The 15,016-nt window shown below is 43.1% G+C and overlaps 1 protein-coding gene across 4 annotated transcripts in view; it reads left to right on the plus strand.

The window, feature by feature from the left end:
• The window catches only part of si:dkey-181m9.8 (E3 ubiquitin-protein ligase RNF31), a 32,118-nt gene that overhangs the window by 6,398 nt on the left and 10,704 nt on the right, over positions 1-15,016 (plus strand). For 2 of the 4 annotated variants that reach the window (XM_037084916.1, XM_037084913.1), the window contains exons 5-10: positions 1,455-1,570; positions 1,643-1,692; positions 1,769-1,963; positions 2,760-2,980; positions 3,124-3,306; positions 3,523-3,705. In XM_037084916.1, the coding sequence (XP_036940811.1) occupies positions 1,455-1,570; positions 1,643-1,692; positions 1,769-1,963; positions 2,760-2,980; positions 3,124-3,306; positions 3,523-3,705 (948 nt within the window). The remainder of the gene's footprint in view (positions 1-1,454; positions 1,571-1,642; positions 1,693-1,768; positions 1,964-2,759; positions 2,981-3,123; positions 3,307-3,522; positions 3,706-15,016) is intronic. The other 2 variants (XM_037084915.1, XM_037084914.1) reach the window with 2 other exon arrangements.

The raw sequence follows: 15,016 nt of genomic DNA on the forward strand, positions 1-15,016 counted from the left end.
CCAGAAAGCAGAGTTTGGACAAGGAGCCGTTCCAGGTGACCTGATAGGTGCGATTTGTCAGGTATGATGTGAACCAGGTTAGAGCAGAGTCAGCAATGTTCAGTCAGAGTGGAGAGGAGGATTTGGTGGTTGACTGTCAAACACAGAAGAGAAGTCGAGGAGAACGGGGACTGACAAGTGGGACGAGGTTCTGGGTCAAGCAGGTGGTTTTTTAAAAGACAGGAGGACAGTTGGTTGTAGACTGTATATTCCATGGTTTTAGAGAGGAATGAAAGAAGAGATACAGGTCTGTAGTTTCAGATGTCAGCTGAGTCCAGGGTGGGTTTCTCTAGTGACTTTACTGTGGCTGTGTTGAGGAGCTGGAGGCCTGAAGTGAGGCAGGAGTTGATCAGAGAGGTGAGGAATGGCAGGATGTCATGAGAGAAGTTTTGGAGAAGGGAGGAAGGAATTGGGTTGAGGGAACAGGTGGTGGCCTGGTTAGGCATCACTGGTGTGAGAGCATCTTCAGCGGAGAGAGGGCTGAAGCAGGTGAGGCCATCAGAGGTGAGGATCGGGGAAGGTGCTTTCTGGATGGGCATAGAAGTAAATGAGGAGCTAATGTCTTTGCCTTTCTTGGTAAAGTAAGTTGCAAAGTCAACAGCAGTGAGGGAGGAAGGGGAAGGGTAGGAGAGGTGAGGAGAGAAGAGAATAAGGAGTATAGTTTCCTGAGGTTGGAGGCAGAGGAGTCTGTCTTTGACAGGTAGAAGGCAGATTTGTCTGCTGATACAGTTGAGGTGGAGTCAGAGAGGAAGTGGTGGAAGTGAGCAAGGTCATCAGGATGATGTGTTGTTCCCCATTTTCTGTCTGCTGCTCATAGCACTGATCTGTTGGTTAGCAGAGATTCAGACAGCCAGGGAGGAAGGGGAGATGATGGTGCCGGTCGGGAGGTGAGGGGACAGAGAGCGTCTAAAGAGGAACAGAGGGAGGATAACGGCGTGGAGAAGGCTTCCTCTGTGGACATTAGAATGAACGGGTCTGTGGATGGTAGAGAGGACAGAACAATAGAAGAGAGAGCAGAGAGGGATTTCAGGTTGGGCGGGTCGTGACCGTGTGAGGTGTAGGGGCGAGTGAGGTGATGAATTTTGGTATAGAAGCTATATAGCTATAGGTTCTACACCTGCTAATTTACCAGCTTCAAATGTGTAAGTTAGAAACCATTTATTTATCTTTTCTGTTGAGGATTTTTAAACACACAGAAAAAAACTGGAGAGGACATCTGATCTGGTCTTAATCTGTCAGGGATTTAACATACAACCTGCAGGTTAAAAGTCAGCTTCTCTGATATGTGAACTACCTGCTCAACAGCTGCTCACCTTTTATTTCTCCCCTCCCATCCTGATACAGTGCGCCAACAACAGCTCGTTAACCTGTTTATCAGACTAGACCATAATAACCTGCGTGTCACTCCCTGTCAGGGTGTGTCCAACCTATCCCTGCTTGTGTCAGAGATGAGGCGGGCCTTCCAGAAGGACACACCACTTTATGCCGGGTCTGCGGCACCAGACCCGCTCCCTGCAAGTTTGGATGGAAGGTGAGAAGCTCTCTGATAGTCCTGTGCTCTTCATTATTGGTTATAATCAGTAACTGAACTGCTGTCCTGCAGCATCCAACCACCTTCCTCCGCGAGCCCCTCCCAGCTGTCTGGACAGAAAGGTAAACTTCCTGTAGCTCTGTGATGATCATGTGACCACAAGTTGAATGTATAGCATGCTATACACACCTAATGAAGCCCCGCCCCTTATCCTGGCAGACAGCAAATGGGAGCAGACCAAGAAGGTGAGGGTGGGGAGCTCTTACACTGAGGAACTTCTTGGAATTGACTTCAGTGCTCCTCCTGCATCGTCTACCTCCTCCAACAACCTCTTTGTGAGCTCATTCTCCTCCTCCTCCTCCTCCTCCTCCTCCTCCTCCTCCTCCTCCTCAGGTGAGACACATGAGCTCAGGTAAAGTCACATAACACCATAGACAAAGATCTACTCTGTGTCCTGTTGGCCTCTGAAAGCTGGTGAAATTAAAAAAAAAAGAAAAAAAAACATAAAGCAGGGATCAGGATACCCTCCAAAGCTCTACCATCTTCGCCAAAAATGCTCACTGTTCAAAACTGATAAAAACAAGATGGCAAAAGCCATGATGCCATACTAAAAAAATAAGTCCACAATTCAATAGAGGACTAAAGTCCCAGACCTTCCTGTTTCCTGATGGACCTTCTTTGACAAAATGTTTGTCTGGAAGTGAATTGAGAGAGACAAATAATTTTTGAGGTACTGTAGTACTGTGGTAATGTGGTACTGTAGTACTGTGGTACTGTGGTAATGTGGTACTGTAGTAATGTGGTACTGTAGTACTGTGGTAATGTGGTACTGTAGTAATGTGGTACTGTAGTACTGTGGTACTGTGGTACTGTAGTAATGTGGTAATGTGGTACTGTAGTACTGTGGTACTGTAGTACTGTGGTACTGTAGTACTGTGGTACTGTAGTACTGTGGTACTGTGGTACTGTGGTACTGTAGTAATGTGGTAATGTGGTAATGTGGTACTGTAGTACTGTGGTACTATTGTAATGTGGTACTGTAGTACTGTGGCACTATTGTAATGTGGTACTGTAGTACTGTGGCACTATTGTAATGTGGTACTGTAGTACTGTGGCACTGTAGTAATGTGGTAATGTGGTACTGTGGTACTGTAGTGATCCACCTGGTCTTATCTTCACCCCATTGCAGAACCTCTCAGCAGAATGATGGAAGCTCTGAGGCTTGACAGAGTGTCCAGCAGAGACCAGAAGGGTGAGAAACCTGTAGGAATCATCCAGTCAGAAGCAGCCAGAGACAGACACACAGCAGGTTTGGGGGCTCTGGTTCCAGTTGCTGGATGGGCAGCTGTACAACCTGATGACTTTTGTGCTGAAAGACTACAACCAGGAGCTGGAGAAGACCACATCAAGGTGAGAAATATTGGTCTCAGCAGGTTCCTACTTGTCTCAGCTTGTCTTGGCTGGTCTTTGTTGGTCTTGGTTGGTCTCAGCGGGTCTCAGTTGGTTTCAGATGTTCTCGGTTTGTTTCAGCTAGCCTTGTCTTCCTCTTTCAGATGGCAACTCACCTACCTCCGGACCAAGCAGCCATCTTCCTCTCTCTGATGACCATGGAGGAGCAGAGCTTCACTCCTGGTGATGTCTTGGAGGCGGTCCGACTAAACAGAGATTTCCCATCAGCTCTCAAGTTTCTGACGCATAGCTGTCCCATCTGTCAGGAGCAAGTGTCCTTCAGTAAGGTGAGAGACACATCATCAGAGAGTTGTCTCTGTTGTTATTTCCTGTAGATACTCTCCATGTTTCTTCTTCTCTGTTGTTATTTCCTGTAGATAATCTCCATGTTTCTTCTTCTCTGTTGTTATTTCTTGTAGATCATCACCATGTTTCTTCTCCTCTGTTTGTATTTCATGTAGATCAGTGCCATGTTTCTTCTTCTATCTCTGTATTTCCTGTAGATCATCACCATGACTCACTGCTCCTGTTTCCTGTGTCAGACGTGTTTTAAGACGTTTTTCTCGGTGGCCATTAAGGAAAAGAGCATCGATCAGCTCGCCTGTCCTCAGTGTGGCAGACCTGAGATTGAACGTCAGGGAGGGATGGAAGAATCAATGGACTACTTCAACCTGTTGGACACACAGGTGAGGTCAAACGTCACCTGGACACACGGGTGGAGGTCTTACTCTGAGCTTTGAGGAGTTTGAGCTGCATCAGTTGGACTTTGAATTATCCTCACTGAGTTGAATTTTTTTTTACATTAAATGTAAAATATTGAATGATAAATATTAAATAATCTCTTCTTCAGAACTGATCTGTGAGCGGTGTTGATATTATAATAATAATAATAATAATAATAATAATAATAATAATAATAATAATAATTATTATTATTATTATTATTATTATTATTATTATTATTATTATTATTATTATTATTATTATTATTATTATTATTATTATTATTGATGATCAATCTTCACTCAGTAAACATTCATGGTAGTTGTTGTAAGTGTGAGGCTCTGTCTGAACTCACCTGCAAGACTTTTGGACCCAACTGCAGTTAGTCAGATTCACCTCCCTTTCTTTTTTAACAACATTTTTATCAACTTTTCACAAGTAAAGGATGGTTACACAATATAATTCACAGAAATAAAAAGCAAAACAAGCAATAAGTAAACAAAACAAGACAAACAGATCAAAAACAAAACACCAGCTCTGATCCATATAAATAATACTTAAAGTAACCCTTAAAGTAATACTTAAAGGGGTTAAAATAATAATGTGTGGAATGAACAGTCAAGAAAATCCCTGCAGCATGATATTAGAGACATTAGGCTCTGCATAGTTCAAATAGGGTTCCCACACTTTATAGAATTGGTATGTTTTTGAATGTAATATGCATGTAAGGTACTCTAATGGCGCTAGATCAGGGGTGTCAAACTGATCCAGTAAAGGGCCATGTGGCTGCAGGTTTTCATTCCAACCAAGCAAGAACACACCTGATCCAAATCAGGTGTGTTCTTGCTTGGTTGGCTGATCCAAATCAGGTGTGTTCTTGCCTGGTTGGAATGAAAACCTGCAGCCACATGGCCCTTTACTGGATCAGTTTGACACCCCTGCACTAGATCAAACGCCACTCTCTGCCAGCCTTTAACAGTTGGTACTTTTTCATTAATCCACAGCAATAAAATATTCTTCCTCGCTGTGTATGTAAGAAAACAATACAACCTCTTATTATGTTTAGATGTTAAGCGTCGGCTTGGGAGGCCCAATATGAGAGACACAGAGTCCTTCTCCAGTCCAGTATCTCAGACAACACATTAGACCAATACATTTGCAGTTTCAAACATGACCAAAAACACTGAGTTATGGTACCAATTTCTATCTTGCCTTTAAGGCATATGGCTGAGAGAGTAGGATAGAAGTGGTGCCTGCAGTTAGGGGATATGTGCATTCTGTGTATAATCTTTAACTGTATTGCTTTGGTACGATTGCAGACTGAAATTGATTTCGCATGTCTCCAGACATCCTTCCACTCTACAATCTTCAGTTGTGATGTTTAGCTCCTTCTCCCATGTGCCTTTAAGCTTCTGTAACCCAACAGGGGGTGTGAAATACATAATTTTATAAAATACAATCACAGATACCTCTCTGTTAGCAACAATAAGTTCTCAACAGGGGAACTTTCATGGCTCTCAATTATAGTAGTACTGTGCAAGATATAATGCCTTATCTGCAAATAACGAGAGAAATCATGACTGGTGACCAGGGGCCATTTCATAGTTGGGGAGGACAATAAACATTAAAACTTTAAAGAATAATTCTAGGGAGGGACAAGGAATAAAAGTTGTAGCCTGTCTTTTATACAGCATCTTTATCCGCAGTTTGAGGCTTTAGTCTCTCTGTCTCTCCAACAGGCAGGCAGAAGACCTTTCTTAGCACTGGCAGAGTCCACCTGCACATGTCTAGATTTAAAACAAAATGATTGACATCAAATTAACATGTACACATGCAATGAATAAACTAATTATCAGGCAAACATCTAAGTTTGCTTCAGATTATGCTATTTTCTCTCTCTCTGTGTCGTGCTCTTGCATGGTCAGCATGTTCTAATCAAATGTTTTTTAAAATGTTATCAAAAGTAATGATAATTACAATAATTGCATTATACTGTATTAGTCCTTACCTTACCTTACCTGTATACAAGTTATTGTTTATTCACCCAGCAATACAAAACAATGGTATTAGGTGGAAGGTGGCAATAATACACTTTATGTGAACATATCTGACATAATACCTTTGTTCACTGTTCTAACTTCCACCACAGTCCATAAATATCTTTACAAGAGGTAAAAGCTCCAAACAATCTCAAAACTAAAGGAGATACCTTAAAGAATAATCCAACATTAAACAGTTTCTCAAAAATATATATTTATTGTTGTCAACAAACATCTGACAACTATGCCACAAAACTGTCTGTATTCTCTAACTCTCTATCTGTAAAACAGTTACTGCTTGTCCTCTCCCTCTCCTCTCCGTCTGTGACTATCACTGTCTGTAGCTTTTAACTTAGCTTAACAGCACTCGTAATGTAATGTGTGTTGTTGTAACTTATGTAACTTGTAACTTCTATGTAACTTATGGAGGGGCACTAAATCTTTAAAGATGTAAATAGCACATTATTGCGCGATTATAATGAGCACTGCTTATATTGTGCTTTCAATAAATACTACTGCATTTTGCAAAAAATGATTAATTGTGTCTCAAATTACTCTAGGGGGGGACAGCTTTACTGTCCGGGATTTTCACCTATGCTGGGGACAGAATATTTCTCTATCATTTGTTCAGATGTCCTAACCACATTATCAGAGAGTAAGTCCCTCAGTCTATGAACACCATTACCCCCCCCACTGTTTGATACCAATATCAAACATTCCAGGCTGGAAATCAGGATTATTCAGAATAGGGGTGAAAACTGATGTGAACTTTGACCTTCCCTCAAGTCGACATACTGATCGCCAGGCCTTAAGTGTATTAAGTGTAGCTGGGTTATTGCAACTCAGTCTGATATTTTTACATTTCTTAAAAAAACAGTAAGTCCCTTAGTGGACACATCAAAAGGGAAGTTTCAATTCCCAACCAAATAGAGCTTGAGTTATTTACGACCCAGTCATAAACATACCTCGTATGAGTACACAACTGATGTTCTCTGACATTTGGTAAGTCTAGACCCGCCACAGAACCTGGAATCTGCAATGTAGCCATCTTAAGTTTTTGTCTGCGCTTGCTCCATATAAAGGAACTTAGCCAGCCATTCAGATTTTTCTTTTTTTTAAATTTTTTATTTAGAAAGAGCACATCTGTTGCAAACAGCCTTAAGCACATGTATGTATACAATGACATTATCATATAAATAGTCACAGATTACCTGCATATATTTCTATGTAGCTCTTTCAGATGTTTTTAACATTTTATGTAACATTGTTAAGAACTATTAACAAAAAGGAACATGGGAGGCTTTCACATTGGAGAGGTATAGAAAACAAAATGCCAGTGTGGCAATATAACAAAATAAATAGGTTCAGGTTAAAAAAAATAAATAAAGAAAGGAAAAAAAAAACCTAGGTCAATAGAACAGTTTTCCTGACCTTTCTTCAGTAATTTAGGAGAAGTCCATTCTTATAGGTTTGATATACTCAGTCCATTTGCTCCAGATTATGTAAAATCTATCTTTCTGGACTTTAAGGGAATATGACAGCCGCTCCGTTACATAAATTTCATAAATCATGTCTATTCATTCATCTATAGTGGGTAGATGGGGTTTCAGCCAGTTTCTTGTAATAAGTTTTTTGCTTCCAGCTAGGAGAATTTGGACCAACTTTATATCGTTATTTCTCCATCCGTCAAATTGAATGTCTCCCATATAAATTGCATCAATTGTGAAAGGGATATTGACTCCAAATACATTGTTAATATGTTTGTGGATTTCCTGCCAATAAGGAACAATGACTGGACAATTCCAGAAAACATGGAAATGATTGGCATTGTCCATCCCACATTGTCTCCAGCAGCTGGAACCCCCCTCCCCCATATCTTTTTTGTAAAGGTGTAATAAAAACCCTAATTACATTCTTCCAACAGAATTCACGCCAAATAGTCGAGCAGGATGAAGTCCACTGCATGAGACACACTCTTTTCCAAGCATCCTCTGTTATAGTCAAATTGCCCTCTCTTTCCCACTTTTCTTTTATATACCAGGTATTTCCTGATTTGTGATGAAGTATAGCTTTATATAGTTTAGAGATAATCTTAGTACAGGGAGATTCTGATGCCAACAAAAGAATTTTCAGAATTCCTGTTTCTATTTTACCTAAATTTGGTCTCAGATTCTGGTTAAAGTAATTTCTAACTTGAAGATATCTATAGAAATCCTTTTGTTCAAGATTGTATCTTTTCTTTAGGTACTCAAAACTATGGAATGTCCCCTCCTTCGTAAATGAGAAATAATTTGTTAGACCTTTGGCAGCCCATTTTTTAAATTTACCATCAGATCTGTTTGGAATGAATTCGGTGTCATAAGCACACCATCGCAGTAGTTTAATTGAATCATTTAAATTACAAGTTTTCGCAGTTTCCTGCCAAGTTCTCAATAGTATGTTTAACCAAGGGTTGCCTATGTTCAGCTGTTTATTTAACAGTTCATTATCTGCAATAGTAGCTTCAATAGGTATCCCTTCTAGTAGCTCAATTTCAAATTCCTTCCAACGTGCAGAATAAGCTGGGGTACATAAGCAAACCAGAGGCCTCAACTGTGCTGCTAAGTAATACTCTCTTAAGGAGGGGAGACCCATACCCCCACTCTCTTTGCTTAGTTGTAAGGTCTTAAACTTAATCCTGGGTTTTTTCCCCTGCCATAAATACCTGGATATCATCACATCCCATTCTATGAATTGCTTGGTTGGTATTGGTACTGGAAGATTCTGGAAAAGATAAAGCAATCTCGGCAATATGTTCATTTTAATGGACTCCACCCTGGAGCCTAGACTCAAGAAAGGGATAACATTCCAATGCGAAATGTCAGATTTCAACTGGGAATTTAAGGGGTTATAATTCGAATCAAATAATTTTGTGATATCCTTTGTTAGGTTTACCCCTAAGTATCTAATTGATTCTGCATCCCATTTCATTTTGTATTTGCTTCTGATGTGATTAGGTGGGTTATAGTTGAAGGTGATTACCTGTGTTTTTTGTATATTAAGTTTATATCCTGAATACAACCCATATTGTTCTAGCAGGTTCATAAGCTTTGGAAGTGACTGTGTAGGTTGTGATAAATATATCAATACATCATCCGCAAATAAGGCCAATTTATTTTCTCCTGATGGCATATTTATCCCTTTAATGTCTGTATTTTGTCTGATCCATTGGGCCAAGGGCTCAATAAATAGAGAGAAGAGGAGAGGTGAGGCGCAACAGCCTTGTCTCGTTCCTCTTTCAAGGATGAATGGATTAGATAAGTGACCATTAATTTTTAATTTTGCAGAAGGTTTATCATATAGGGCTTCAAATACTTCAATAATAGATTTATGAGAGCCGAATTTTTCTAAAACTTTATACAAAAAAGACCACCTGACTGAATCAAAAGCCTTTTCGGCATCTAGACTAATAATGGCTGTTTCTATTCCTTGTTCGATAATCCGATGTATTATGTGCAAAGTTCTCCTAATATTATCCTGTGTTTGTCTTTGTTTTACAAAGCCAGTTTGGTCCAAGTGGATTAGTTCTGGTAATATATTTTCAATTCTTTTGGACAGGACAGTTGTAAATAATTTATAATCTATATTCAGTACACTAATCGGTCGGTAATTGCTGCACTCCAACTTGTCTTTTCCATCCTTTGGTAACACAGAAATAATAGCATGTCTCCATGAGGCCGGGATCTCTTTCTTCTTCAACACCCAATTAAAAGTTCTCAATAGTACTGGAGCCAGTGCTTCTTTCATAGTCCTGTACCATTCAGAGGTGAAACCATCTGCACCCGGCGACTTTCCTGTTTTCAATTTACTTATTACTGCATTTAATTCTTGTATTTTTATTTCAGACAATAGTTTATCATTTTGTTCATTTGTAATGGTAGGTAAATTAAGAATGGCTAAAAATGATTCAATCTGAAAGTCATTATTCATTCTTGGTTGGGAGTACAGCGATTTAAAATACATTTCAAAACTTTGCTGAATTCTCTCCGTTTTTGTTTCAATGTTCCCCGAATAAGGATTTCTTATTTTATATATTGAATTGTCTGCTTGTTGTTTGCGTAATCTGTAAGATAGGAGTTTAAGAGATTTTCCACCAGCTTCATAATAACGTTGTTTTGTAAACAACAGCATTTTCTGTATTTCTAAAGTACTGATTTCATCTATTTCTTTTTTGATTTTATTCATTTTTAATCTAGTTTCCTTATTTAGAGTCTCTACATGGTCTCTTTTGTAATTCCTTTAATTTCTCTTCCAAATTAATGAGCCTTTCTTTTCTGAGTTTCTTTTCGTACGACGAGATAGCTATTATTTTCCCTCTGAGGACTGCTTTGAGCGCATCCCAGAGCACAGATGGCGTCACCTCCCCATTGTCATTCAGCTCCAGATATATTTTAATTTCTTTCCTAATTTTTTCCTTAATTTGTGAGTTGTTTAGAAGATTCGAATTCAGGCGCCAAGGTAAAGATCTTGGTTCATTGTCTAAATGTATTGACATGTATATGGGGCTATGGTCAGATAAAGTAATCGGACCAATATTACATTGTCTTATTCTGTGAAAGTCTTTGCCAAAAGTGAAAAAATAATCTAATCTGGAATAAACTGCATGAGGTGAGGAGAAGTGGGTAAAATCTCGGCCAGACGGATACAATTCTCTCCAAACATCGATAATTCCCACTTCCTTCATCAAAGCATTCACTTTCTTACTGATAGCTTTTAAGTCTGACTTTTTATTGGAGGAGTCTAATCTAGGATTCAAACGAATATTAAAGTCTCCTCCACAGATTAAAGTGCCCTGGCTTTTTGTAGTCATCATTTCAAATATTTTCTTGTAAAATAGCCAGTCACTTCCAGGGGGGATATAGACATTCAGAAGGGTTATTAAGGCTCCGTTAATTTTCCCAGTAACCAAAACAAATCTTCCTTCCTTGTCCCTAATTTCTGACACGTGTTCATATTTAACTTGACCAGATATCAATACAGCGACTCCTCTGCGGCGTCCTGATTTGTGAGAAGATGAATATATGTATTTGAAGCCCATTTCGTTTAGCTTATCATGCTCTATATCACTCAAATGTGTTTCCTGTAAAAAAGCGATTTGAATTTTTTCATTTTTTAATTTGGACAAAATTTTCCCTCTTTTGATTGGACTATGTATACCATTTACATTATAAGAAGCTACTTTTAGAGTTTTACCTTGCATACATGTGAACAGAAATCAGTCTCCATATACTTCCTAGGGAAGCCTCCCCTCCCTGAAAGAACTGACAGGGAATGAACATAGAAAAAGAATGTCAAACCAAAAATACAGAACAAATAAACATGAAATATAACAAAACTGTGTATGACTTCCACTTCAGAGGTCTTTGATGTGACCCTACTAGAGTCTCTAGGGAAAGTCCCTCCCTGAATCCAGAAGAGGGGGCCCTACTGAAGATAACCCTAACCCTAACCCTGCACCAACAAGACCCCCTCTGCACCCTGTAGTCTTGCATGTAGTAACTTAACATCATTGATCAGAATGACCAGGTAATAGTGACATTTCCCCGTTTAGATTTAGGTTTTTATATTTGTAAATACACCAGCCCAGTCTACCTGACTTTGAAGGGGAAAATAAAAAGAAATGAAAATGAAGGGGGGGCTCATTTACCAGACCAACATGACCAGCCTTAACTTGAAGTTGTTGGAGGTGAGGCCCGCCTGAAAGATTGTAGTCTCTCCTTGAAGTTGGACTCTCGTCTGGAGTGGGATGCGCGTCTCCCCCTCCGCTGGCTGTTCCTCTCCCACGTCAGCTGTCGCAGTTTGTCCATCAGCGTCTCTGGAGGTTTGACGATCTCTACCAGGTATCCCCTGTCTGACATGTCAGTTGCCGCTTCCTCGGCGCTCTCGTAGATCTGGGTTTCGTCGTTATATTTGACTTTAAGCCGCGCTGGATACAGGGTTTGGAACGGGATCTGGCGCTCCTTCAGGATCTTGCGTATTTCTGTATATGCCCTTCTTTTCTGAAGAGTACGCGGCGCATAATCGTTGTCCAGGTTTATTCGCCTCCCTTGCCAGGTAAAGCCCTTTTTCTGCCAAGCTAAGCGGAGAACATTTTCTTTTGTTTTGGAGCTGAGGAATCTCACCAGGATGGATCTCGGCGCTGCGTCCTCAGGTGGCTGTGGACCGAGCGTGCGGTGCGCTCTTTCCAGGTGCAAGGGCATGTCGTCGGGTATGTCGAGGTTTTCGCGGAGTAACTTTTCCACAAATGAAGTCATGGATTGGGACTGCTTTTCGGCTCCCTCGGTGACCCCATAGAGCCGTATGTTTTCATGTCTCGACCGGTTCTCCTGGTCGGTTATCTTGGCATCCAGCGAGTTGTGTAGCTTAAGCATTTCTGCTAAGATATCCTCTGTGTTTTGGACTCGTTCCTCGACTTTCATTATTCGCTCTTCCGCCTCGTCTAGTCTTACGTTGGTCTTTGAAATTTCCCCCTTAATGTCCTCCAACTGTTGCTTGTTGTCCTGGCGAAAGCCCCACAGCTCCCGAAGGATCTAGTCCAGATCAACTTTCTCTTCGCCTGGCATTGCGTTAGCCTGTTTGCTAGCGGTGGTCTGCGTGCCGCCAAGTGGTCTTTCGTCGTCATTTATTTCTGGCTGCTGAGTCCCCCTCTTGCCTTTTAGCCTGGTATCCATCGTTACCCCCGCTTAACAGAGTATATAAAGGTGATATTTCGCTTTTTGGGGGGCTAATTCAATGACTTTGTAGAGGGTGCAGTCGGGAGCTCCCTAACTAAGCTGCCATCTTGTCCGTGTCCCACCCGGAAGTCCGCCATTCAGATTTTTCATCACCCTATTTGCAATTATGACTGAAATCATTTGAACAGGATACAACAATCAAGGCAATATATTCATTTTAATTAAGGATATATGTCCTAGCGAGGAGACGGGCAGAAAAATTCCATCACTTCCAATCGTGCCTCATCCTCTTCTTGAACAGGGGAACAAAGTTTGCTTTATACATTTGCTTAAATTGTGGTTGTTATGAATATACCTAAGTATACAAAACCTGCTGGAGACCATTTAAAGGGAAAAGAAGGTAACGCATCCATCCATCCATCCATCTTCTACCACTTTATCCATTACCGGGTCGCGGGGGCAGCTGTCTGAGCAGGGACACCCAGACTTCCCTCACCCCGGACACTTCCTCCAGCTCTTGTGGGAGGATCCCAAGGCGTTCCCAGGCCAGCTGGGCGACATAGTCGCTCCAGCGTGTCCTGGGTCTTCCCCGGGGTCTCCTCCCAGTGGGACATGCCAGGAACACCTCCCGTGGAAGGCGTCCCGGGGGCATCTGAAACAGATGCCCGAGCCACCTCAACTGGCTCCTCTCGATGTGGAGGAGCAGCGGCTCTACTCCGAGCTCCTCCCGGGTGACAGAGCTCCTCACCCTATCTCTAAGGGAGCGCCCCGCCACCCTGCGGAGGAAACTCATTTCAGCCGCTTGTATCCAGGATCTTATTCTTTCGGTCATGACCCAAAGTTCATGACCATAGGTGAGGGTAGGAACGTAGATTGACCAGTAAATCGAGAGCTTCGCCTTTCGACTCAGCTCTCTCTTCACCACGACAGACCGGTATAACGACCGCATTACTGCGGCCGCCGCACCGATCCACCTGTCTACCTCACGCTCCATCCTTCCCTCACTCGTGAACAAGACCCCAAGATACTTAAACTCCTCCACCTGAGGCAGTAGCTCTCCCCCAACCCGGAGGGGACAAGCCTCCTTTTTCCGGTCGAGAACCATGGCCTCAGATTTGGAGGTGCTGATTCTCTTCCCAGCCGCTTCACACTCGGCTGCAAACCGCCCCAGGACATGCTGGAGGTCCCGGCTCGAAGGAGCCAACAAGACCACATCATCCGCGAAAAGCAGAGATGAAATCCTGTGGCTCCCAAACCAGATCCCTTCCGGCCCGTGGCTGCGCCTAGAAATTCTGTCCATGGAAGTAATGAACAGAACCGGTGACAAAGGGCAGCCCTGCCGGAGTCCAACATGTACCGGGAACAGGTCTGACTTACTGCCGGCAATGCGAACCAAGCTCCTGCTCCGCTCGTACAGGGACCGTGCGGCCCTTAACAGGGGGCCTCTGACCCCGTACTCCCGGAACACCTCCCACAGAATGCCACGAGGGACACGGTCGAATGCCTTCTCCAAGTCCACAAAACACATGTGGACTGGTTGGGCAAAGTCCCATGAACCCTCGAGCACCCTGCGGAGGGTATGGAGCTGGTCCAGTGTTCCGCGGCCCGGACGAAAACCGCATTGTTCCTCCTGGATCTGAGGTTCGACTATCGGCCGAATTCTCCTCTCCAGTACCCTGGAATAGACTTTCCCAGGGAGGCTGAGGAGTGTGATCCCCCGATAGTTGGAGCACACCCTCCGGTCCCCCTTTTTAAATAGGGGGACCACCACCCCGGTCTGCCAGTCCAGAGGCACTGTCCCCGACTGCCATGCAATGCTGCAGAGACGTGTCAACCAAGACAGCCCTACAACATCCAGAGACTTGAGGTACTCAGGGCGGATCTCATCCACCCCCGCTGCTCTGCCACCGAGGAGCTTCCCAACTACCTCAGTGACTTCGGCTTGGGTGATGAATGAGTCAACCTCCGAGTCCCCAGCCTCTGCTTCCTCTATGGAAGACATGTCAGTGGGATTGAGGAGATCCTCGAAGTATTCCTTCCACCGCCCGACAATATCCCCAGTCGAGGTCAACAGCTCCCCACCTCCACTGTAAACAGTGTTGGTGGAGGACTGCTTCCCCCTCCTGAGGCGCCGGATGGTTTGCCAGAATTTCTTCGAGGCTGAACGATAGTCCTCCTCCATGGCCTCTCCGAACTTTTCCCAGACCCGAGTTTTTGCTTCCGCGACTGCCCACGCCACTGCCTGCCTGGCCTGCCGGTACCCGTCAGCTGCTTCAGGAGTCCCCCGGGCCAACCAGGCTCGGTAGGACTCCTTCTTCAGCTTGACAGCATCCCTTACTTCCAGCGTCCACCACCGGGTTCGGGGATTGCCGCCACGACAGGCACCGGAGACCCTACGGCCACAGCTCCGGACAGCCGCGTCAACAATAGAAGTGGAGAACATGGTCCATTTGGACTCAATGTCCCCAGCCTCCCTCGGGATCAGGTCCAAGCTCTCCCGGAGGTGGGAGACCCTCACAATA

Source organism: Acanthopagrus latus, chromosome 21 (assembly GCF_904848185.1).
Source record: "Acanthopagrus latus isolate v.2019 chromosome 21, fAcaLat1.1, whole genome shotgun sequence".
In the NCBI taxonomy this organism is placed as follows: domain Eukaryota; kingdom Metazoa; phylum Chordata; class Actinopteri; order Spariformes; family Sparidae; genus Acanthopagrus; species Acanthopagrus latus.